This window comes from Brachyhypopomus gauderio, unplaced genomic scaffold, assembly GCF_052324685.1.
Source record: "Brachyhypopomus gauderio isolate BG-103 unplaced genomic scaffold, BGAUD_0.2 sc62, whole genome shotgun sequence".
NCBI lineage: Eukaryota > Metazoa > Chordata > Actinopteri > Gymnotiformes > Hypopomidae > Brachyhypopomus > Brachyhypopomus gauderio.
This window is the reverse complement of record NW_027506883.1, coordinates 324,944-349,107: the sequence shown is the minus strand read 5'-3', so window position 1 is coordinate 349,107 and position 24,164 is coordinate 324,944. Positions and strand designations below refer to the sequence as shown.

The 24,164-nt window shown below is 44.2% G+C and overlaps 3 protein-coding genes across 9 annotated transcripts in view; 2 read left to right on the top strand and 1 right to left on the bottom strand.

The window, feature by feature from the left end:
• Positions 1–433: 433 nt before the first annotated feature.
• Positions 434–3,836, bottom strand: mettl25b (methyltransferase like 25B). 2 transcript variants are annotated; one of them, XM_076988405.1, is made up of 8 exons: positions 3,571–3,836; positions 3,254–3,372; positions 2,936–3,155; positions 2,717–2,779; positions 2,479–2,613; positions 1,380–2,332; positions 989–1,173; positions 434–628 (listed from the first exon to the last, which is right to left on the bottom strand). In XM_076988405.1, exons 1-8 carry the CDS (start codon positions 3,670–3,672, stop codon positions 528–530), a joined length of 1,878 nt encoding a protein of 625 aa, XP_076844520.1. In that variant the 5' UTR covers positions 3,673–3,836; the 3' UTR covers positions 434–527. The 2 variants fall into 2 exon arrangements, with proteins under 2 accessions (XP_076844520.1, XP_076844521.1); XM_076988406.1 differs by lacking the exon at positions 434–628 and having other exon boundaries at positions 995–1,192.
• On the top strand, positions 3,835–6,886 carry isg20l2 (interferon stimulated exonuclease gene 20-like 2). Of its 6 annotated transcripts, XM_076988415.1 has the most exons (6): positions 3,835–3,949; positions 4,673–4,829; positions 4,945–5,073; positions 5,160–5,473; positions 5,597–5,797; positions 6,565–6,886. In XM_076988415.1, the coding sequence occupies exons 3-6, from the start codon at positions 4,992–4,994 to the stop codon at positions 6,673–6,675; spliced, it is 708 nt and encodes a 235-aa protein (XP_076844530.1). In that variant the 5' UTR covers positions 3,835–3,949; positions 4,673–4,829; positions 4,945–4,991; the 3' UTR covers positions 6,676–6,886. The 6 variants fall into 6 exon arrangements, with proteins under 6 accessions (XP_076844530.1, XP_076844528.1, XP_076844525.1 ...); XM_076988413.1 differs by having other exon boundaries at positions 4,945–5,473; XM_076988410.1 differs by having other exon boundaries at positions 4,673–5,473.
• A 2,670-nt stretch (positions 6,887–9,556) lies between these two features.
• The window catches only part of bcan (brevican), a 21,691-nt gene continuing 7,083 nt past the window's right edge, over positions 9,557–24,164 (top strand). Inside the window, exons 1-11 of the mRNA XM_076988466.1 lie at positions 9,557–9,852; positions 16,306–16,388; positions 16,769–17,131; positions 17,773–17,947; positions 18,193–18,320; positions 18,410–18,703; positions 18,808–19,713; positions 20,262–21,377; positions 21,984–22,091; positions 22,252–22,410; positions 23,727–23,809. Coding sequence (XP_076844581.1) covers positions 16,313–16,388; positions 16,769–17,131; positions 17,773–17,947; positions 18,193–18,320; positions 18,410–18,703; positions 18,808–19,713; positions 20,262–21,377; positions 21,984–22,091; positions 22,252–22,410; positions 23,727–23,809 — 3,408 coding nt within the window. The 5' untranslated portion in view covers positions 9,557–9,852; positions 16,306–16,312. The remainder of the gene's footprint in view (positions 9,853–16,305; positions 16,389–16,768; positions 17,132–17,772; positions 17,948–18,192; positions 18,321–18,409; positions 18,704–18,807; positions 19,714–20,261; positions 21,378–21,983; positions 22,092–22,251; positions 22,411–23,726; positions 23,810–24,164) is intronic.

Genomic DNA, 24,164 nt, shown 5'->3' with positions numbered 1-24,164 from the left:
TGGCCATACTTCAGTAAACTGGCCATACTTCAGTAAACTGGCCATACTTCAGTAAACTGGCCATACTTCAGTTGTCTTCCCAGCAACTGCACAACCATTAACATGAAACCACCTCTGGAACACCACAGCCTTTTTGAGAAGCTGTGTGACGGATTCATTATTTGAAATTTAAGTTGTAAACTCAACTTCCAGAGTAAAACTACACCTTTTTGTTAACTTGTAAATTTCTGGGTAAAAGACATGCCAATTCAAATATCACCAGGTTTTCTATAAATCATGCCAAACTTATTTACTGTGGTTACATATCATGCATACAACAGCCACAGAGAAACAAACCACTGGCATTTAAGAGGTAAAAAGTGTAGTTAAAACATCTGTGCTAAATTCAGAGGTACACCAAGGTATAGCACAAACTGAAAAATTCAAATCTCACTACGCAATTAGCAGGCTTTAATTGGTGCCAATCCGTGCACCTTTTTAAAACTAATTAAAATCCAAAGTCTGTGGACTACAGAACACTTTTTGCATTAACGGGCCTCTTCATCTGCTTTTGACTTCACTGCCACCAGCACAAGGTTTCTGGGCGACAGAGCTGCATCAAACAGAGGAACCAACTGGCTCTGAAAACCTAAGGACAGAATATTTAAACGTTAGTTTATCCTGTGGCTGGCATAGAACAGACATGACATGTCACTGAGTAGTCCACTTGTGTTCAAACTGTTAATAAGAATCAGGGCAGCATTATATTATTTAAAACAGACTCAACCATGCATCAGCCACCTTCATCTCGGGGACCATTGTGGTAATAAAAAAATCTGGAATTTGGATCATATAAAATTCAACATATAGACTAAAGGAAATACCAATATTAAACTGGGAGTGGAAGAAATGCAATCACCAAACTGCAGAAAATGACTGCTTTTCTCTGAATTTCTCTGCTTTAAAAGTATTTGTCTTATGAATGACACTGGCAGTGTGGACCACTAACCTCTCTCCTGCAGGAACAGCATTCTGTCCAGCAGCACCAGGGTCTCTACTACTGGAGCCAGCAGCAGCGCAAGGCTGAAGAACACTACCACCCTGTTCTGTTGCTTTAGCATGGCCTCCACACCAACAGGGTCAAAGGGCAGGTCAGCTGGCAGGCCCACTCTGGGCAGACCCAGACGAGCATACCTGCAGAATCAGACCATACCTACACAATCAGACACAAAATGAGGCTGTTCTGGTGCCTCACAAAGAAACTGGATGACAAACACTGGGCTATTTTACCAGGTTCAGTACTAAAGACTCGCTGTAAGAGTAAAAATTGCAATGAACCCAAATCAAGACTTTATCTTGTAAACTAGGCATAGTTACATTATGGTGATAATGATACTGACTCTGCAAATGGCAGTTCATGGGCTTTTTTAATGGTCTGGATGCCAGCTCTGCATAGGTGAGGTTTCTCGGCTCTGATGATGCTCTCCAGTGCTGCTCTGTAGCAGTGTGTTTTCAGCAACCCACTCTCATCTCTCAGCCTATGAAGATAGTCCTCAATGGCATGGCACGCTCCTTCTCGCGCCTTATAGGACAGCTGGTGTCCGGGTAACCCCCTCACCCATGTACTCATTGGGTAGCCATACTGTGATGGTGACTTCTCTTTTGGGTTGTCAACCAGGGGAGGTGACACAACTCCAGGAGGCATGGGGTTTTCCACAGTGGTGATCTTCATATAGCAGCATGCTACCGAGGTGATTCCTTGAATGTAGGGGCAATTAACAAAATGGCGGAGGAGAGTAACACTAAGATCTCCACAAGCATGAAGCCCTGTCAGGACAAAATCAGAACTGCTGACTTCTTTTATACCAACACAGATGTCAGGATGTGTGGCTGAAGTCTGTCTTGTCTTGCTGGTCTTGGCACCTACTGGTGACTCATTCATGGTGCTCCCATTATCCACCTTATATGGCTGGTTTGAAACGAGTGCAGTAGGGAGGTGTTGTGTTGTCTCTGTGTTTGACTGAGCTACACAGTGAGAGTTTCCTGCGTCGCACTGCTGTAGAACAGCTGCGCTTGGTCTCTCTGTGGGACCAGCCACCAAGTTGCGTTCCTCTGTGCAGAACTGCTGAGTTCCATGAGCAAGACCTGTTTCAGGTTCACATTCCTGGCCTGAAGCCAAAACCCTCTGTCTCTTTTGACATGGTCCTGAAGTGTTTGGGTAAGTCTCACAGTCATTCTCCCTCCTATCCAGCTGCTGAAGGAAACCCTCCCACGTGGCTGTGGGGCTGACCCAGCCAACTACATGCTGAGGTGCAGGACCAGGTTCAATGTGAGGAAACCGAGAGGTGCCTGACTGAAAAAGTAAAAACACTGAAAATCAGTGACAGTTGATGTTTGTTTACAGAATTAAACATTGTTTATCACAATGAATTCATTTTCCTCCAATTTTGAGGAATGATGGAATAAACCATAAATAAACAATACAATCATGAACAATACCTTTTCTCTCTCTTTAGCCAGTGTCAACAAGAGCTGTTGATCAAATCTAGAAGCCATGGAAACAAGGTTCGGGTCAGCCTCGATACCAGTAACATCCAGACCAAGGCCAAAGGACAAGAACCGGGTCAAGTGGCCCTACCATGAGATGAGTTAGAGTGTTTGTCAGTTAAAAACTTTTATAAGCTCAGAACCACAAAGATAGGATTCTGCATAAACTAAAATGTAATACTAAACGTACCTGACCAGATCCAACATCAATCACCCTGCTACACTTAGTCTGATCACACAGCTGCTTAACCAACTGAAAAAAAGTGAATAAATGATAAACAAGTTAAAAGTTTGTATATCCTGTAATGAATAAACACAAATAGGAACTCACCTGCTGGTTATAGTATATACAAAATCTGACGTTACAGCTTTTACTAACTCTGTTGTCATGCTGTGGCAACATCCTCACCAGTCCGAGCTTGCGGATCTCATGTTGTTTCTTGGGCTTGACGTGTTTGCGGAAAATGTGACCAAGCAGAGAACTCTGACAGCTGTTTGAGCCGAACTCCTCTGGTTTCATTGGGCCCACGGTGCCCAGGGCACAATGGTCTGGGGGCATCCGTGGAAACACCAGCGCATGAGACGTGGCTCGCAGTGCAAGCAAGGAGAGAGGCCAGACAGAGGGGTAGCTGAAAAAAGAAATACCCCAAACATCATGAAGCACAGCCACATCTTACCCAGAGCTGTTTGTGAATAAGGATGTCGGTGGTGAGAACTCAACCCTTACGTCCTGTTCTTCATGGTCCTGTCGAGCAGCAGGTCTGCTATCTGAGGAGCCGACAGGTCACACAGGGCCGTCTGCCACCCCCCTGGGAGGGTCTGCCACAGATTCTCACTGAAAAACTCCTGTGAAATCATTACAACACAGCATAGCTGTACCAGGGTCCACTTCAAACACTCTGGCACTATGTACACAAGGACAGCTTGGTAACTTAGTGTGAGTGTATCTTAACTCTTAAAGGCTGGCCAGCCAACCTGGCATTCATTTAGAGAGAATTAAACGTTTGATAAAACTTGTGTGAGGGACAATAAATGAACAATTACAATGATGTAGGAGTCAGATATGTGTCTATATCTGGAGAGGACCCCGACCAGCCTGTCCGCCAAATCCCTCTGCTGCTCTTCAGACAGCGTGACCAGAAACATATTTCCAGCGCCCGTGTGTCGTGAGCCAAGGCGAACTGACCCAGCTAACGCCAGGTAGCAACATGCTAAGCTAACGTTAGGTAAACGGCCATAGGGGGGAGGCTAGGCTACACGTTAGCTAGCGGCTCAGATACTGCGGGAAGTTGCCCTTTAACCCGGAAGCTCATGTTCAGCATTCACGCGTGCCTCACGCGCGTTGGAAATTAATCGCCGTGGATGTGTTTTTTTACATACTTTAATGTTTACCGCTTGTAATTTAAGATAACGTGGAGGAGAGGTAAGCAGTGAGGTTAGTCAGCGATGAGCACACACTAAAGAAATGCTGTTTACGTGTCCAGCTAGCCAGCCACCGCTGATTAAGCAGCGTTGCTAGCTGACGTGGCTAACGCTAGGGTAGCTAGCTATCGTTTCGGTTGCCATGTGAACGTAAAAGTTCGTTAGCTCGCTCCATCGTTCCTATTTGGAACCCGCAGTATCCATGACGACGAGCTGTTCTAACGGCCTAGCTAACGAAGTCGTTAAAGTAACGAACACATCTAATTGTATAGCTAGATTACTATATAACTTAAAAGCTAGGTTAACTAACTTAGCAGTTCTGCTGTTGAGCTGTCTTTTAAATCATACGTTACATATCACTTTACATCAAGGCTATTCTGAGGTTGTCTGGAAAAATGTTAAACACATAAACTGTTCATAAACATTTGGTAACCAGCTAGTTTTGACTGTTGGCCTAAGTGTAAAACGTTACGTAGCTAGGTTATGTTAGCTAGCTAGTAGCTAAGAGTTCATGTGCCGAGTTTGACAGAACATTCATATTATAGGTTGTAAGATGTTTTTGAATACCTCTGTGAAACTAGCTTTTAAGAGGACTCCAGTGATTCCCTTACATATAACTGTAAATTGTTTAGATTTTCAAACTTTTCTATAGAGTATATTTAAAATGACAATAGTACAACTAATAAAATCTAAATTAACAACATTGTACCCTTTTTCTTCTCAGGATGGCCAGCACTTTGATATGCATGGAACCACCTCCCATGAATATTTAGTTAGTTCCTCTGAACCTAATAATTCTTCTGTCTGTTGGATCATTGTGCTACAATTTTAACAACCAGATCTGAAGATCATCTTTTAATGTCTTTGCACTCATTTCTCAGGTACACTTGCTCACATTATGTCAGGAATTACACTGAACCTAAACTTTGATGTACCCAGTCAGGATGAGTGCCAAAAAAATGACAGAGGTAATGCCAAACACAATAACTTTGTTAGGAGGAGACGCGTCCTGGAGAAGAGGGGGCTATTAAAAAAGAAGCAAAATGCAAATAACTGTGAAAAACATACATGTAGAAAGAAACCGTGGCAAGGAAAAAACAAGAAAAACAAAGATTCTTGTACCAGGTACCCACAATCCTCTACCCCTCCGGCAGAATTATCCACAAATCCCTCCAGTTCTGCCCAAGTACACCATGAAAACTCTGTTTCAGGGATTGTCAAGGAATCCACAGTGCCTTCAAGTTCTGAATCTCAAATACAGTTCTCTTCAGCACTGAGCAGCGTGGCAACATGTACCGGCATCCCACTGAAATATATAGCCATTGACTGTGAGATGGTAGGCACAGGACCGAAAGGCCAATGCAGTGAGCTTGCCCGTTGTAGCGTAGTCTCCTATGACGGGGATGTAATTTATGACAAGTTCATCAAGCCTGTTAACCCCGTCACAGATCTTCGCACCCGCTGGAGTGGGGTGAGGTGGAAAGATCTCCGCAAAGCCACACCCTTCAGAGAAGCCCAGAAAGAAGTAAGGGAGTGTGCCGTTGTTGTGTTATTATATCTTCCACCAAAGTTTGTGCATTTTTTATGCTACTTTATCTTCACTGCCATATAACTGTTATTATAATGCCCAAAATCCCTCTGCCCATAGATTTTAAAGATTCTCTCAGGGAAAGTGATTGTGGGTCATGCCATCCATCATGACTTGAAGGTTTTGCACTATTCCCATCCTGCCTTCCTTATACGAGACACCTCACGCATCCCGATCCTGAATCGGAAAGCTGGACTGCCTGAGAATCAAACTGCATCCCTGAAGAAGCTCACAAAGATTCTCTTCAACAAGGATATACAGGTCTGTCCAGGATTCATGAAAGTCTGAGGGTTCATAGTAGATATTGTTATGTTCACATCAATCACATGAATGTGCCTGCATGAATTGAAGGTAATGTAGTTTGTTTTCAGGAAGGATAGGTGCTGTCCCAAGTGAAAAAAACAGACAAAATTCTATTGGACTATAGTATACATTTACGGAAATATAATTGCACTACCAGTCAAATATTTGGATACACCAAAATGGATGTTCTTCACAGAAAAAAAGGCATTTTAATCTAATGGATTATGCTTAATTTGTTTATAAAACAAATATAGTTCCGGGAAGGTGTTATCTTATATATGACCTCATTCTCAACACGTATACATGCAGAACACTTTAAATACACCCTTTTATTTCAGAACTTTAGTTCCTCACTCTACAAGTACTCTGCATATGTAAGAATGTCTTCAGGACTGATGAAAAAGTATCATAGGTGCTGCTTCAGCTTGTTAACAGAACACCAAAAGCATGAAAAGACATCCTCAAAATATAGGACAGTTACTATAGTTATAGAATCTAATATCTAAGTTAGCTGATATCTGTTTATTAGAGCATATCTTTGTTTTTTTAATTGGTTTGGCATCTCCGTTTTTTTATGTTGAAAATAATAAAAATAAACAGACTAGGTGTGTCCAAACTTTTGACTGGTAACTTGGTATATTGCTACTCTTATATTTATATAATTGATTTATATATAATATGTGTTTATATAACATTTTCACTGCAACCCATTCTTTTCTCCTCAGATGGAGAAGAAAGGCCACTCATCAGTTGAAGATGCAAAAGCCACGATGGAGCTCTATAAGATAGTGCAGGTGGAGTGGGAGAGGACGTTGCCCTCAAACCCTGGGTCCTAGAGATAGACACCTTCCTGAAAGATGCCAGCAAATGTTTCTTTTAATCATTGTTTTTTTTTTTATCATACATATGGTCCCTCATATATCCATGAACACTTTTCTATACCACAAGGGGGCACATTTAATGAGACTTTATCGCTGACTTTTAGAACGGTCTTGCTGTGTTCATGTTCCTGATTATCTGTTTAAAGAATAAACTCTGCTAATGGCCCACTGCGGTTTTTATGAGGTGATTTATGAATTATTCAAGTTAAGATCTACTTAAAATAGCCACAGAATTTTCTATTTCTCTTTGTCATGGATAACAAGGTGGCAGCATGAATGCCCCCAGTTATTGTCATCGTTTTTCATGTCATAAATCCTGCTCCACGGCATTAATAAATAAAAACAGAGTGACCGCCACCTTCCCAGATTATTGCGGACAGATCTTTTCAACAAGCCGGCTCTCAAATTCTACTCATGCGACATTACCCCGTACTAATTCCATGGAGCCAAACTGGTGAGTTATATGCTTCATTTATCAGGGTTTCCTTTCATGATATTTGAGTAACAGAACTCCTTTAGCATGGTTGCTGGACTCATGCATATTGGGAATCCATCAAGAAGCCTGAGTCAGCTAGTTAAAGATTGTATGGTCTTCAGATGGTGGCCAATAAACGTGGTCTTTAAAAGTAAAACTTTTTTTCAACACCTAGTTGTGAATTCTCTATCATATAGTAAGTTACTTGTGAAAATAATTGGTTCATATTTTCATCGGTTTTCTTCAGATTGTCATATTTTGTTATTGTAAAGGTTAGTTGGAAGGATGGTTGGGCTATTGTGAATGGTATAGTTGCTGACTGAACTGGAGACGTGGAATGCTAAAACTGGATGCTCTTCAATATGAGTTCATAGTTTCCTGGTTGTGGTTTGGATAGCTGTCCCTAGCTGCAGTCCTGGTTAGATGTGTCTTTTTTTAAAACACTCGCATGTGTTTTAAAATAAAGCACATTTATTGCTATGACAAAGACGTGGATTATATCAACTTAACGTAGTTATATTCACATAGAAAGGACACTGTTACCTTATGTAATTATTGGAAACGACATGCATGCATTCAGAGTCATGCAAAATGTAAGAGATAAGACTTGCACATAACACAAGCTGGTTACTTTAAATAGTTAATGTTAGTACTTACCAAGTTGTCCAATTTGCATGTGGAGTTTAATGCAGGATTTAGCAAGCTAGTGGATTGGCATCTCATTCTCATTTATCTGTTGGTAGTTCATTTTGGTAATACAGACAATGTATCATTCTATGATTTGCAACGGTTTCCCAAGTCACTTTTCCCTAAGTTAAATGCATTTTTTATAATGCTTTTCCAAGATTCTATCACCATTTCAAAAGTTTCATAACTTGCCCTATGATTCTCCTGGTGATTTTTTTTTGCACCTTGCCTGGTGAGTCTCTTGGTGATTTTTACTAATATTTGTTGTTTTGCCATTCTGGAAAAACAAAAAACAAAACTACCCATGCCATGTTTGTATCCACATTCATCCACATCCCATGCTCGAGTGTATCAATGAATAATTTCTTATTCTGTTATATTTTAACATTGTTGGTGGTAATTATGTTGTGTTGATGATGCACCTCAACTGGACTAAAAGACAAATGGTACCTAATGATTTTCTGTGCTAATAGATTCTGTTATTAAGAATTACACAGAGCTACTCAGAACAAATGTTTTTAACTTTTTACTTTTTATTTACCTCTGTTGTTTTTTGTATAGGCCTTTTTTACTTTTACTCTGGATGGTGTTAGTCTGCGTCAGGTCTCAGCTGATGCTGCTGTCCTGTGTTAACGTGCTGTTAATTCAACTCAACTTGAATTCAATTCAAGTCTACTTGTTCTGTGTCTGTGTGTGTAACTCCCCCAGTGTTTGATACCCCAGCCTGCCTCTCGGTGGGAATAAGGATGTAAAGCAGTTTTCTTCCTCCGTTGCTCATCCCAGCTGCAGTGAGGCAGATTCACCATGCTGTCTCCTCCACTTTGTCCACCGCTAGATACCTCAGTACCTCAGTGTCCAGACATGAATCACAAATAGATGCTGTTAATGTTTGAGGCCTTGAATCACAAAGGAGTTCCCGCTACGTGGATGTGATGTGAAGCACACACACATCACTGCTCTGCAGAACGCTGCTTCAACAGTCCGTTGGTTTGCTGTTTCTGCTGACTGAACAGGTGCACCTGGACCAGGACTGCACAGGTTGACAAGAGTGTAGGGTGTGTGTGTGTGTGTGTGTGTGTGTGTGTGTGTCTTGTAGATGATCTGCATGTTAACATCTCCTTTTACTGTAAGATTAGTTAATCCATTGATTTATGGAATAATATATTTGGTATAAATGTATGATTGGTTTGAATTTAAAAATAGGTTTCAAATGTGAATGGTGAATTTTATCGAAACAATGTGATAAAATAATAATAATGTTATAGAGCCACACATCTTGAGCAGTCCAGAAATCTCTTTCATATTTATGAGAATACAAAGGATATCATGTTCGTTTGTTTGTTTGTTTATGCGGTGCCATTTAACCTTCCTTACATTTTATACGACCGACGATACATTTTAAGACCGACGCGTGCGCCAAACGAAGCCTTCACACTTTCTCCACTGGCAATATATGTTTATATTATTCAGAAAACAAAACATTTTGGTTTATTTCTTCGCTTATTTTGTCATTCCTCGTGGCGCATGTAACGGCGGATCTTCCGCGTGCCTCAGGTTAATTAAGGATGCTCATTCTTAATATTTGGTTTTATTCATATAACGTTTTTCATCTCTTGAGCCACAGTCTTGGAGCATCGATTAAGGACCAGTGCTCTTGCTGTGGTCCATTAACATCTATCTGACCAATCCATGACGGACCCATCCTCATCCTACTTTATCCTCACCCCCCAGGACAAAAAAGGCACTGCGTCCTGTTGGTGAAACAGAGGAGGTTGTTCAACACCCCTGTGCTCTTTCTCTTCCACCTCGCCCTCCACATCTCTCTCACTTCCCCCTTTTCTCCGCTCTGGGCACGAACTTGTCATCTGTACCGGTTCACACTTGGTACAAGACTAAAACATCAGACTACCTGAAGGACTTTTCAAAGCTCTGAGAGTTCACGTCCATGAGAAGTGCTGTCTGAGGATACGGTACGTATCATTGGACCTTTCTTTATCAAATCTCGATTCCAAATATTCATGCACAAAATGAGGACTTATGCATAAAGTTTTAATGCTACTTGGTTGAAAGCTGGTGTGGGTTTATACTAGATGTTTATATCTATATCTAAGCTATGTCTATGTAAGCTATGTCCTGTTAAACGGTGATATTTTACATGAGAAAGCTACGTTGCTAGTGCGATAGTCTTGTACACAGTAATGCACCTTATCTATTAGCTTGTTATTATTGCTCAGTTTTTAGTTTTTTAATTGTTTTGGTAATCGGGTTAGTTTAAGATTTAAGTTGTGTGTCATTGTAATTACGGTAAAAATTACACCTGGAATTTTGACGTTCTCAAACTTTCAGTTGGTTTCTTCGCTGGTTCTTCGCTCAATTATATATCTAATACACGTATGTATATGTTGATTAAAATATCACTGAATTCTGAATCATTTAATTTATGATGAGTAAATGAGCTTGTCAGTCTAGCTCAGTGTGTTGAAGAGTCTTTTGTAAGAGAAGCCACCTGTTCTTATTTTAGGATGGAACCATTTCTTTATAGACACTTCCCAGCTCTCTACAGCTGTCTGAAACCGTCTGCAGTCAGACTAATCTTCCTCAGCAATTTCACATCATAAACAACGTTTTTGTGTAGGAGTCTATTACAGGTATAATCTACAAGTACTGTTCATTTGTATCATTTTATATTTACATTTATGGCATTTGGCAGACGCCCTTATCCAGAGAAACTTACATTTTTATACGTGAGCAATTGAGGGTTAAGGGCCTTGCTCAGGGGCACCTCAGTCATGGTCTCAAGTCTGGGAATCGAATCCAGTCCATGGGTTCCACCAGGCCATGACTGCCCACATATGACTGTATCATAATGGTTTGCATGGTTATGATTCTCAATGATGTTATTGACTATCATTGTTACATGTGTAATAATATTTACTTGAGTGATACATTCATTTAATGCATTATCTGTTGCTGAAACCTGAGAGGTCCTACAGATTTTAGTAAAATCTTTCTCCACATAAAGATGTAGCATGCAGGCTTACAACCATAGTGTTGCTTAGGATACAAAGGGTGTGTGTTCTGCACGCTGGATCCTCACTGAAGGAGACCGCTCTGAAGAATGGCCACGCACAATCTTAGGTCATCCTTCTGAATTACAAAAGCACTTTGTTCACATCAACACCAATCCTGAGACATAAAAGTCTTGCTCTATTGTGCAGGGTATACTGCACATTTCAGAGGATGAATGAATTCTACAGCTATTCACCTGGGCGACAGGTGAGGGTTGGTGGCAGACTGGAACTTAAAAAGAGAGAGAAACAGACAGATGCACAGTAGGATGGAAAGTGTGTGTGTGTGTGTGTGTGTGTGTGTGTGTGTGTGTGTGTGTGTGTGTGTGTGATGGAGGTGATTCATTCTTACCTGTTAGTGTTAGGCAAAGATATATCCAGTGGAATCGTTCAAACTGAGATAAACACAATTGCGATTTATTGGTGGCTGCCATGTTTCTGGCACCGCACAATCTGTCCAGATGATGGAGAGAGAACAGTTGCTACCTACAGTCGTCTTTAACACCTTCATCCTCACTCACTCTCAATATGAGCACACCTGGGTAATCTGTGATGAAACCTGACATCACCTGCACTGAGGACACGGTGCATATCTGATCGGTGCTGCTTGTGGAAGAAGGCGCTTGAATGTGTACGACCTTGTGTTCATTCGGTTGATGTTGCGCATTGAGAACTTCTGACTGGTATTTGAGGTATCTTTACTGAAGAATAACGTGATATTTCTTGATATTTGGCATATCTCTTCTGGTTCAAGTCTAACCCTCCCTGGGAAATGCACACATTAGGTGTGTCAGTCATTTCTGTGTTGCGTGCGTGTGATTGTCTAAACACTTCAGTCAGAGCGGCAGCCTTGTTCAACCATCGTGTGCTGACGCAGACAATTAAACGAATCTTGTACACGTACACGTCTTTCGTATACCATGACCTCTGACCAGGTGTCGCTTGCCCCGCAGAGGTTTGAAGGGAGTGGGTGGGGCTTTTGTGAAGTGGGGGCGGAGCCACCATGGTCAGGCTGGTGCCACAAGAAAAGCAGAAGGCAAAGCTGCATTCCACGGTGATAATGGTGTGTTGGTGAAGCTGCATTCCACGGTGATAATGGCGTGTTGGTGAAGCCATGGGCCGCCGTTTAGACAACCTCCTTCTCATCTGCCCAAAGAGAGAAAAAGAGCTAGCCATAATATTACAGTTGGCATATGAGTCTGGTTTATAAATAAATAAGGCTGGTGAGCGCTGTCACGTGACCTGGTGGGGCGGTGCAGGACTCTGGTGTAATAACTCCCTGCACCGCCTTTGTTTCAGTGGCAGTGCCAATTTATTCTTTTCCTTCTCATGCTTATTCCATTCATCCATCCCGGCCCCTCCCCAGGCCCGGCCCCTCCCCAGGCCCGGCCCCTCCCCAGGCCCGGCCCCTCCCCAGGTCTGGCCCCTCCCCAGGCCCGGCCCCTCCCCAGGTCTGGCCCCTCCCCAGGCCCGGCCCCTCCCCAGGCCCGGCCCCTCCCCAGGCCCGGCCCCTCCCCAGGTCTGGCCCCTCCTCAGGTCTGGCCCCTCCTCAGGTCTGGCCCCTCCCCAGGCCCGGCCCCTCCCCAGGTCTGGCCCCTCCTCAGGCCTGGCCCCTCCCCAGGTTTGGCCCCTCCCCAGTCTGTATTCCAGACAGAGGCCATGATGACGCCTGACTAAGCACTCCTGAATTTGGTCTCGGCGTGGTCTTTTTCCTCTGGACTGTGGAAATGTGGTCATGGCTGTAGGCCATGTGCTTAGATCACTGGAGAAGAGTGATGTTCAGAGGACATGTGGAGCAAAGCTGACTGCCCTGATACTGTCATTAGCAATTAACAACCAGACTGTCTTATAAGTGCTAGACAGACGAGAGGAGAGACAGAGGAGGCAGCGGCTTCCTGAGGAGAGGAATGGAGGTAGCCTGGGTGGAGAGCTGGCAGCCTGATTGTGAGTTTAGGTGCTCCCTGCTGGTTCTCCTTCCATTTAGGCTCCCTCCAGTTTCTCAGAGGCTTTCTGGAAATTGCCACAGAAAATTACGAGCGCCTCTCTAATTTCCTCCTAAGCCAGGCATTAAGTCCAAGATTCACCCTGGCGAGGATGTCCAGGACACACCCAGTGATTTTCTGCTAGGCGCAGCACTTTCTCCCTTTTCATGTAGTTAATGTCTGTCTGCAATGTTCCCAGAATCCTCCCTGTGTTCCTCTCGCCCACTGCCATGTCCGCGCTGGTCCACGTCTTTGTCAGGAGCACCAGGATGGCCGGGTGCTCTTCTGTGCCGGAGCCTCCCACGTCCACGGAGTGTGTTCCTCCTGCCTCCATGCAGTGAACCACTGCTCTTGGATCCCTGGACCTAAAATCATAATGGCTCACATCTGTGGTGAAGTCCTACACTGTGATTCAAAGCAAAAACGTCACTGTAACGTTAAGAATTTGTGGTTAAAAAGAACCCTCTCTTCTTATAACACCAGCGTTTTGGCTGTGAAGAATGCTACTGTGATTCCCTTTTTATTTTCTTCTAAATTGCCTCTTTATGGTCTCTGGACAATTTAAAGCAGGTAGCCAGCAAGGTCAAGTGCTTAAGTGGTTACTCAGGCCAGTTCATCGGCCTTCTTTAAATATTTATTCAGTAGGGAAGGCCTATTTAATTTTAATGAGCTACCCAAGCGTAGTTTGGGTTGTATTCCAATGTTGTGATGTTAACACCAACCCAAGAGCATGATGCACTCACAAATTTATTTGCTGAGGCCTCCCTGTAAATCTATGCAGGTTCCTGTCTGACTCATTAAAATTCCTGTTGTCTAAGTAAATTTGCCTTCAGTCTCTGTGTCTGCTGCACTGTGATATGCCAGACTAGTGGATTTCCTTTCAGTGAAGCTTTTAATTTCACATCTAGTTAGCTCTTAGGTCTGTCTTTTTTCTCTCCCTGTGAGAGAGACTTTAATTGCACTATATGGCAATCTTCAGCCTCAGTCTAGGTAATTGAGTTAATTAAATGTGTGTAACCCTAAATTAACTGACCTATTTATTTCAGGCAATTCATGGCCAATTTTAGTAATTTTCTAGTACTAATATGCATCTCCATGTTATCTACCTGACAAAATTAATTACAGAACAAACACATCTGGGAAGTCTACCAGTGTTTTACTGTCCACCACTGTCTACCAGTGTTGGACTGTCCACCACTGTCTACCAGTGTTTTACTGTCCACCACTGTCTACCAGTGTTTTACTGTCCACCACTGTCTACCAGTGTTGGACTGTCCACCACTGTCTACCAGTGTTTTACTGTCCACCACTGTCTACCAGTGTTGGACTCTCCACCACTGTCTACCAGTGTTTTACTGTCCACCACTGTCTACCAGTGTTGGACTGTCCACCACTGTCTACCAGTGTTTTACTCTCCACCACTGTCTACCAGTGTTTTACTCTCCACCACTGTCTACCAGTGTTTTACTCTCCACCACTGTCTACCAGTGTTGGACTGTCCACCACTGTCTACCAGTGTTTTACTGTCCACCACTGTCTACTAGTGTTGGACTGTCCACCACTGTCTACCAGTGTTTTACTGTCCACCACTGTCTACCAGTGTTTTACTGTCCACCACTGTCTACCAGTGTTGGACTGTCCACCACTGTCTACCAGTGTTTTACTGTCCACCACTGTCTACCAGTGTTTTACTGTCCACCACTGTCTACCAGTGTTGGACTGTCCACCACTGTCTACCAGTGTTTTACTGTCCACCACTGTCTACCAGTGTTTTACTCTCCACCACTGTCTACCAGTGTTGGACTGTCCACCACTGTCTACCAGTGTTTTACTGTCCACCACTGTCTACTAGTGTTGGACTGTCCACCACTGTCTACCAGTGTTTTACTGTCCACCACTGTCTACCAGTGTTTTACTGTCCACCACTGTCTACCAGTGTTGGACTGTCCACCACTGTCTACCAGTGTTTTACTGTCCACCACTGTCTACCAGTGTTTTACTGTCCACCACTGTCTACCAGTGTTGGACTGTCCACCATTGTCTACCAGTGTTGGACTGTCCACCACTGTCTACCAGTGTTTTACTGTCCACCACTGTCTACTAGTGTTGGACTGTCCACCACTGTCTACCAGTGTTTTACTGTCCACCACTGTCTACCAGTGTTTTATTGTCCACCACTGTCTACCAGTGTTTTACTGTCCACCACTGTCTACCAGTGTTTTACTGTCCACCACTGTCTACCAGTGTTTTACTGTCCACCACTGTCTACTAGTGTTGGACTGTCCACTATTGTCTGAACTGCTTTTTAAGCTCTTTCCTTCTGCTGTTAATTCAGACCTCACAAAGGACAGTGCAGTGTGTCTTGCAGGTGGTCCTTTCTTTTATTAATATCTGATCACCCCCCCCTCCTCCTCCCCAGTTCAATGTGAATTATATGAAGTGCATTTATGAGCAGGGCAAAAGCAGAGAAAACAGAAGTCTGAGTACAGTGTTTGTGATTAAGTTAAGAACAGAGGAGCTGCTCTGTTTCATCATCAGAATTCTAAGCACACCCCAGATCTCCTAAAGCCCCTGAGCCCTCCAGCCAACCGGGGGCCTTGCAAGGTTGCCAGATCCCCTATTCAGCAATCCTCGACTGCTGAGTCAAAAGTCATATGTGCATGTGAAACCACACATAAAATCACTTGCCACTGAGACGTCTCAGCTAAGGTTCAGCAAATGCGAAACAAATAAAGATTTGGTGCCATAAAAACAATATTGGACTTTGCAGAGTTGCTAAATCAAAGCAAATTCACACCCTTGAACCTGGTTCATTACTTCCTTAGCTGTAGTCTACTTGCTCTTTCTGATTAGTTTTACACATCTCCTCTCACGTCCACATCTCTTACCAGATCTGGATTACATGAATATTCAGCTAAGTTTGATAATCTAATGTGCTCTGAAGGAAGCTGAAGATCATGATTTTCTACAATCTGGCAACATCAAACGGACAAACACACATTTAGCATTCTTTCTCTCCCATTTTCCCTCACTTTCTCACTCTCTCAGTCTTTCATTCTTACTTTTTCTCCCCAGGCAGTCTTTAGTGAATACACTGTAGATTACACCAACTACACCCACACTGGACAGGATACAAGCAGATAAATCAACAAATTAATATTTGCCTCTTTTGTCTCAGTATAAAATATTGGACATGTTATGTTATAATGATGTTTTCTGCAGGTGTTTGCGCCCTTCATTTTTTGTTTACCCGCATTTCAGAAATATTTGCCTTTTACATTAAGTAACCTGACCTTACACTGCCTGTCAAAATGGTTGATTTCAGCCTTTCTGTTGTGTCCTCCTGCGTCCCCCAACCTGATTCTGTCCTCAGTCCAGTGATGTTCCTGCCTCTACTGCTGTGTGCCATCTGTCTCTTTGTGCTGCCGTCCTCTGCTGTCCCCAGACCAGCACCAGGTGTGTCACCTCCACTACTGACACTGGCCATGATTAATGAGACCTGATACGCAGGGCTGATCGGTATTGTTACTGCTGCACTTTCCCAGACACTGTTCTATAAGTTTAGGTCTCCTCCTGTATGAAGGTGAGGAGCCCAAGGACATAACTTTTATGTCTGTCTTTTAACTTTTAAGTTTAATCTGTCAGCCGGTTATTTTCAGGACAGGAACTCTTACGGTACCTCAGGCTTCAAGTTTGAAGTGTCAGCAAAAATGAACATTTTGTCAGTTTTTGTCCACCAGTAAGACGAATGTTCCTAGGAAGTGATGTCATGTAAGGCCCAACCCCCTCCACTCAGATCGTGTCATGCTCTGAGCTGTGTTACGTTCTTTCCTCAGATGAAACGGGCCACTTCCGGGTCTCCATACCCTCCGGCGCCGGTGCGTCTGCTCTGCTGGGCGGCTCCCTCACTCTGCCGTGCTTCGTGTATCCGGAGCAGCACAGCATAATCGTCTCGCCACGCGTGAAGTGGAGCAGGCTCTCCTCGGGCCACGAGACCGAGATCCTGGTGGCCCGAGGAGATAGGATGAAGGTCAGCGAGATTTATAAGGGCCGCGCCTCACTGCCCAATTACGCCTCCTCCTCAGATGACCTCACTCTCCAGCTGGACGGCCTGCGGCACAACGACACGGGATTCTACCGCTGTGAGGTCCAGAAAGGCCTGGAGGACGCTAGCGCTCTGGTGCAAATCAAAGTCAAAGGTCCTCGTCCTATTATCAGCCATAATTTTATGGATATGATTACCTGTGTGAAAATCAGTAACGTATGTGGTGATCTGTAGTGCCTAGTAATAGAATAACACGTTTCACTGCTGTAATATCACACGTTTCACTGCTGTAATATCACACGTTTCACTGCTGTAATATCACACGTTTCATTGCTGTAATATCACACGTTTCACTGCTGTAATATCACACGTTTCACTGCTGTAATATCACACGTTTCACTGCTGTAATATAACACGTTTCACTGCTGTAATATCACACGTTTCACTGCTGTAATATCACACGTTTCACTGCTGTAATATCACACGTTTCACTGCTGTAATATCACACGTTTCATTGCTGTAATATCACGTTTCACTGCTGTAATATAACATGTTTCATTGCTGTAATATAACATGTTTCACTGCTGTAATATCACACGTTTCACTGCTGTAATACCACATGTTTCACTGCTGTAATATCACACGTTTCATTGCTGTAATATCACACGTTTCACTGCTGTAATATCACGTTTCACTGCTGTTGCGATAAGTTGTTATATGGTTAAAAGTAGTTATGAGTCCACGTGGTATCTTAACCATCGCAGACGGGTGTACTGATGTGCTGAATCTCCTCAGGTGTGGTGTTCCACTACCGACACGCCTCCAGCCGCTATGCGTTCACGTTTGAGGAGGCCAAAGATGCGTGTGAGGACATCGGGGCTCAGATTGCCTCTCCAGAGCAGCTGCTGGCTGCGTACTACAGTGGCTATGAGCAGTGTGACGCTGGATGGCTAGATGATGGCTCTGTCAGGTGTGTGGATTACTGGATTACTATCTTCATCCTAAATCCCATTCTTACTAGACATGCCCGTTAAACACAAGTGATGAAGGGGGTGATGATGATGATGATGATGATGATGAAGAGCTTCTAGCTGTTTTAACAATGAGCTGATTTGTATGTATGTTTATAAACGTTGAAGTGTTTTCTGGAGAAATGTTCAAATGATAATGTAGCATTTAGGTTTAAATGATTGTAATAAATAATGCACATTTCAGGTACCCTATCCAGATGCCACGTGAGGGCTGTTTTGGAGACATGGATGGCTTACCAGGGGTTCGAAACTACGGCAACATGGATCCAGATGAGCTTTTTGATGTATATTGTTATGTAGAGAATATTCATGGTAGGCAGTGCTACTTAACGACCGTCTAAATAGCAACAACAATCATGGCATTTGTACCTACCTGATTCGAGATCAATTCTTGGACTCAGGCGAGGTCTTCCATGGCTCCAGGCCCCAGAGATTCACCCTGGCTGAGGCGAAGACCTACTGTGAGCAGCAGGGGGCGGTGTTGGCCACCACTGGCCAGCTCTACGCTGCGTGGAACGACGGTCTGAACCACTGCAGTCCTGGCTGGCTCTCCGATGGCAGCGTGCGCTATCCCATCGTGAGGCCGAGGGAGCGCTGTGGGGGCTCGGAGCCTGGCGTCAAGACGGTGTATCGCTACAGCAACCAGACGGGCTTCCCCGAGCCTCACAGTCGTCATGACGCCTACTGCTTCCGGGGTAACCACCGTCCGTTGGGCGGGGTGGGGGTGTGATGGATAATCATACTCATTGCAATTAATGATGACCAGCAGTTTTTGCCGTTTGAATTTTTTTGTCCACAGGAAACCTCAGTTATCAAACAGTGCCTCCGGTTGGTGACTTGCCCACAGAGCAAGATAAGGTCAGGAGGCGGGGCATCGTGACCTTAGCTGAGCCTCGGGAGGAGTTCAGTCTGGGTCATGTGACTCAGCGCACGGAGAACGAGGCACAGGGGACTATAGAGATCTTGCCGATCTCCAGCGAACAGACCCGTGTGGAGCCAGAGGAGCGCGACTCCACACCATCCCCACATGGAGACGTTCACACCACCATCAGAAATGGGGAAGTTCTCACCGCCACAGGAAGATACGGGTGGGAACCTGAGTCAACTCAGAGCACATGGAAAGAAGTGTTCACTAGTCTCGCTGTCTCGATGTCCAAGGTCCATCTGGAGGCCAGTCGCGAGCAGAGTGTCCAGCTGGAAGACCCAAGTGCAGAAAATGGCACAGCACGTTATGAAAACCGGAGTCACAACCATAAACACTATCAGCCTATGCCAGACACCAACCTGGAACCAGGAGAGCGAGTGGAATATGAGACGCACGAGGTGGTCAAAGCAGCACCTAAAATGGACGTCTGGGAGACATCATCTGAGGTTCACGAGGTCGGGGGATCCAAACACTTCCAACCTATGCCTGACACCAACCTAGACGATGAAGATGGAATTCATGGGGATGAATTTGAGATCGCAGAGGAAATACATGCAGACAACACCACGGTGCCATTGGTATCAGAAGATCGTCTGCACACTGTGGCTCAGGACACTTCTTCAGGAACCTCGGAGGGATCAGGAGAGGTAATGACCTCACCATCTACAGAAGACCCTGGACCCCGTGTCTTCCTGACTCTAGAAGATTCAAATGAGTATTCGTCATACGGAGGCAGCACCCAGAGTTCTTCACTGACAGATCTCGTTCAGCCTACACTGAGTAAGCTTTCAGTTTGCCCTTTTCAGTTTGCTAACAGTAGAAATGTTAAATGAAATATTGCATAATGATAAATTAATTGAAACTTGCAACAGTTTAATCATATGAGTTGAAAATTTGTAGTTCTAAATTCAAAAATTTGGTATTTGTCACGTTGTGGGGGGGCCCCCTGCCAGTCGCCCCCGTTTACAGCGGCCTGTTTTGGTCACGTGATGTTCGTCCCTCAGGTGGGCGGGACCCGTGATCCGTTTCACCTGAGGGTCGTTTGTTTGTCTATATATGTCTTGTCTTTGTACCAGTTGACTGCTGGTTATTATTTCCTTCATCTGGAACAATGTCATGGGTTTTTGGTTTGCGCACTTTCTATTAAACCATCCTCTTTTCCTGAGACTTGGCGTGATCGCTTCCTTTTTAGTTGCTCACCCTGCCCGTCACAGTATTCAAAATGATGTTTGAATTTATTCTTTGTACAGTTGAAACCAATTAACGTAAATGATGCCACTTGAGTTGATTTAAAATAATAAATAAACATTTATTTACATTTGTAACAGGATCAGAGCCCAGTCATGAGGAGTCTGGCTGGACAGACGGTTCTGGTGCTGTGGAGGGAGCCGGGCAGGACGAGGAACGTATTTCAGACACAACCACAGTGCTGCCTCTCACGTCAGAGGGTTGGAAACGTGATCGTGGTTCAACTGTAACTATAACCCCTCTATTTCATGGAGAACGTCTAGTATCTATTGGTCCAGAGGTCATGAATGTTTCTGGAGAACATGGTGGTAACCTCGTAGTGACCGTCCTGACCACACCTGTGCCCCACCTCCTGACCACACCTGTGCCCCACCTCATAACCACACCTGTGCCCCAACTCCTGACCACACCTGTGCCCCACCTCCTGGGCACATCCAGTACTCAGAAGGCGGTGGAGGTGGAAGCAAGTTCCCCTCACAAGGTGCCAGGCTCTCTTCCAGAGCGCAGCACCATGTCCAGCTACACCGTTGTGGAGGAAGAGGTGGAGCAGGAGGAGCAGACGGGGCTCAGACATGCACCCGATGTCCCCACCGCCATGACAACTCTGTCCAGCGAGACTGAAGCGGTTTCCAGTGGAAATGTCAGCAGCCCTGAGGGAGACTTTTCAGGAGAGCTGGAGGCGTCTGAAAGGAGATCTTCAGTCACGGAGAACCGTGACCTCCCGCCTGCCCCCACCACCTCCACCTTACCCCTCAGTTCCACAGAGCTGCTGATTCTGAACACAACCGATATTAATAACACTCAGAGTGACTTCAACATCACTCTTTCCATAGTTGAAGTCACTCTGCTCTCAGGGAGTACCCTCACACCCAGCTCACACTCTCCAACATCTCCCACCCCACCACAGGAGGTCAGGGCAGATGTGGAGGTCAGTGGAGATGACGTGCTGACCACTGAAGGCCCGAACTCCTCAACTGAATCAAATTCCACCACGGCTCCGTCTGCAGAGCTGGTGGGGAGTAACGGCAACTTCACTACTGTGGCAAAAGATAACGCAGAAGACGACGACTTCCGTCTGACAACGGCCAGTCCTCAGAACGGACAGGATGAGAATGAAGTGTCCATCCCAGCACAGCCTCTGAAATGCCCGCCCACCCCCGCCGCCCAGCCGCTGAAAATCAGAACCGGCATCTCAGGTATCAATAGTTAAAAGTAATTCTTTAGGAATGTTATTTTCTGGCATGGCATAATTTAATTCAAATAAATTTTTGTTGTACTAAATTTATCTTTGGTGCTTTCAGAATATTCTCTGTATATATGATTTATTTTATGTGTTACATAATGTTTTCTATTTGTTACTTTAAGCAAATTATACTGTGGTGTGATCTCCTAAAATTGTCTGAGACCATCTGAACCTGTTCAAGCAGTTTAATGAAAGAGACTGATTTACACTGGAGTTTTACAAAGTAACCCTACCTTATTCCTTAGTTAAAAAATATATTTTGTCCATTAGAGCTACAGAAACACGTTGTCTTCACTGCTGATGAATAACCACTGTCCATAATGTCACTGCAATGGCATGCTGCAATCCTAATATTACAGTTCTATAGTTCCAAAACGGATCCCTCTTCTGTATAATGGCTCCATCTAGTGGTCAGACACCGGTATCACTTTGTTATGTCATAAGCTCCTCTGCACTTTAATTTAGCGCAAGTATTTTAAGTTAAGCAAGTGGAGCCTCAGCTTTGCGTGTATTCCTGCCACAACTGCTCAGTTCCCTGGTGGTGTACTGTGTGTTTTAGACAGCTGTGTGGAGAATCCTTGTGCAAACGGAGGCACCTGTATAGACACTAGACTGGGTGTCAAATGCCTCTGCCTGCCAACCTATGGAGGAGAATTCTGCCAAACCGGTAAGCTGCCTATGATTCAATAAGTGTTGTTTTAAAGCCCAGATTTTATGGCCCAACAGGTGATCCAAAATCGAAATTGATCGTGTTCCAAACATGTGTGAGGTTTGGGACCCTGACCTGTAATGTTAACGAGTGTCTCTGTACGTGTCGCCCACCCCAGATCTGGAGGAGTGTGAACCAGGCTGGGAGAAGTTCCAGGGAAACTGTTACAAGCACTTCTCAAAGCGCCAGAGCTGGGAGGCAGCTGAGCAGTATTGCCGCATGTCTGCAGCTCACCTGGTCTCCGTCATGTCCCCCGAGGAGCAGCAGTTCATCAACGGTACGTTTGGACAGGTGTGCTCGGACGCTGCCCTGTGCACCTGATCCAAACAGGTTGTGTTTGGTATTTGGTGTTTTAGGTGATGATGTCAGTGCAACAGAACAGTACACAGATCAACAATAAAGGTCAGACTAGAGTCCATTACAGAGACATACGCATATACGCAGTGAAGAAAACATGAAAGTGCATAAAGTGCAAACTGTTCGGTCTAGGACTTGTGGAACAGAGCAATATATCACGAGAGGTTGAGCAGACAGGTGTTTCAGTGACCTGGCGTTTAACTGAGCAACCACAAATGCAGTTATCATGTCATTTCACAATGAAATATTACGAATCCATAGCACCCACACATTCTCATGACTGACTTTTACTGGGCAATTTTTGCTCATTTACAAATCGAAACATGCAGCAACATTCAGTAAGGAGAGAAAGCCCAGGTACTGGCTGAATGTCCCAGGTGGGTGATGTGTGTGTGCACGTGTCTGTGTGCACCACTGTGCTGCAGACATTCTTTGACCTAGAAACTGAGACTAGTGGAGATAAGGACAGGTAAGGATGTCAGAATCTCTATTAGGCAAAGACCGTGAAATAGTGCCTTTGAAAATGATGTGTAATGGCACTTGCTTTGTAATGTATATACAACATTATCATTTCTAATAGGATTTTAGGGACTTCTAATATAATTAGAATATAATAGACATTTCTCCTACAATGGCCTAGAGGGAGCTGTATTGATGTGCTATTTTCTTCTCTTTTCTTCCCCAAACGGTAAGATGAGCGTGAAACGTGGCCTCAGCAGCGACCCACAGCACGTCTGTATGGTGCTGGGTGTAGCTAGCAATGGGACTTTTTAAACTTAAATCATTTACGAGGTGGTGTAAAGAACAACTGTACTGATCTTCGTTATAATAATAATACTAAAGAATAATCTTTATTTGTATAGCACCTTTCATACATACATGCAACTTAGTGTTTTACAGAATAAATTAAAAAGAAACATTAAAAGGAAACAAAGATAAGAAGACAAAAATAAAATATTAAAAGAAATTAAAAATAAAAAGGAAACAAACATTGTTTTGCATTGTGTATTGTAACTTTGCATTGATTATCTATTAGATTTGATTAATTTAGTCTCATCTGCCTTTATATATTAAAAGTGTTATAAAGAGCCGTGAGGATCAACACTAATATTGTTACCCCCACACTGGCTCGTGTAAAGCCCCCCTGAGCTGGAATCTGCCCTGCGTCTTGGCTGCTTATGTGATGCTAATCAGGCATTTGCTGCACTGCATTCACACCCAGGTTTCCTTCCACAGATAAATACAGGGAGTACCAGTGGACCGGCCTCAACGACAGGACCATTGAGGGGGATTTCCGCTGGTCTGATGGCAACCCGCTGGTGAGCTTTGTACCCGCCCCCGGATTACTGAACAGCGATGATGACCTGCTGACCCAGAGTACAGACTCCTCTTGGTGTTTCTTGTTAATGGTCAACCACTGTGAGGTGCTGGGATAGCAGAAATAATGACTCTCAGTGCTAGTAAACGATTACTTCCAGAAGACTGTAGTGCAAACCCCCACAGAGCATGTGGCATGTTGCCAGTTTCCCTTCTCAGCTCTCCTTTATCGAGGAACATGTGTGGTGCTGAACTTATACGCCCTTCAGCAAAATCACCCTGGAATTTTCCTGGAAAATGCTTTGATTGGTATTCTATTAAAAATTGCTCAAATCAAGCACCCTACAATATGCCTTC

Coding starts and splice junctions, on each gene's coding strand:
- mettl25b (XM_076988405.1), bottom strand. CDS start 3,672: ATGTTTCTGGTCACGCTGTCTGAAGAGCAGCAGAGGGATTTGGCGGAC. Junction 3,156..3,253: donor AGGACCATGAAGAACAGGAC/GTAAGGGTTGAG, acceptor TTCTTTTTTCAG/CTACCCCTCTGTCTGGCCTC. Junction 629..988: donor GCTGTTCCTGCAGGAGAGAG/GTTAGTGGTCCA, acceptor TTCTGTCCTTAG/GTTTTCAGAGCCAGTTGGTT.
- isg20l2 (XM_076988410.1), top strand. CDS start 4,847: ATGTCAGGAATTACACTGAACCTAAACTTTGATGTACCCAGTCAGGAT. Junction 5,474..5,596: donor TCAGAGAAGCCCAGAAAGAA/GTAAGGGAGTGT, acceptor CTCTGCCCATAG/ATTTTAAAGATTCTCTCAGG. Junction 5,798..6,564: donor TCTTCAACAAGGATATACAG/GTCTGTCCAGGA, acceptor TTTTCTCCTCAG/ATGGAGAAGAAAGGCCACTC.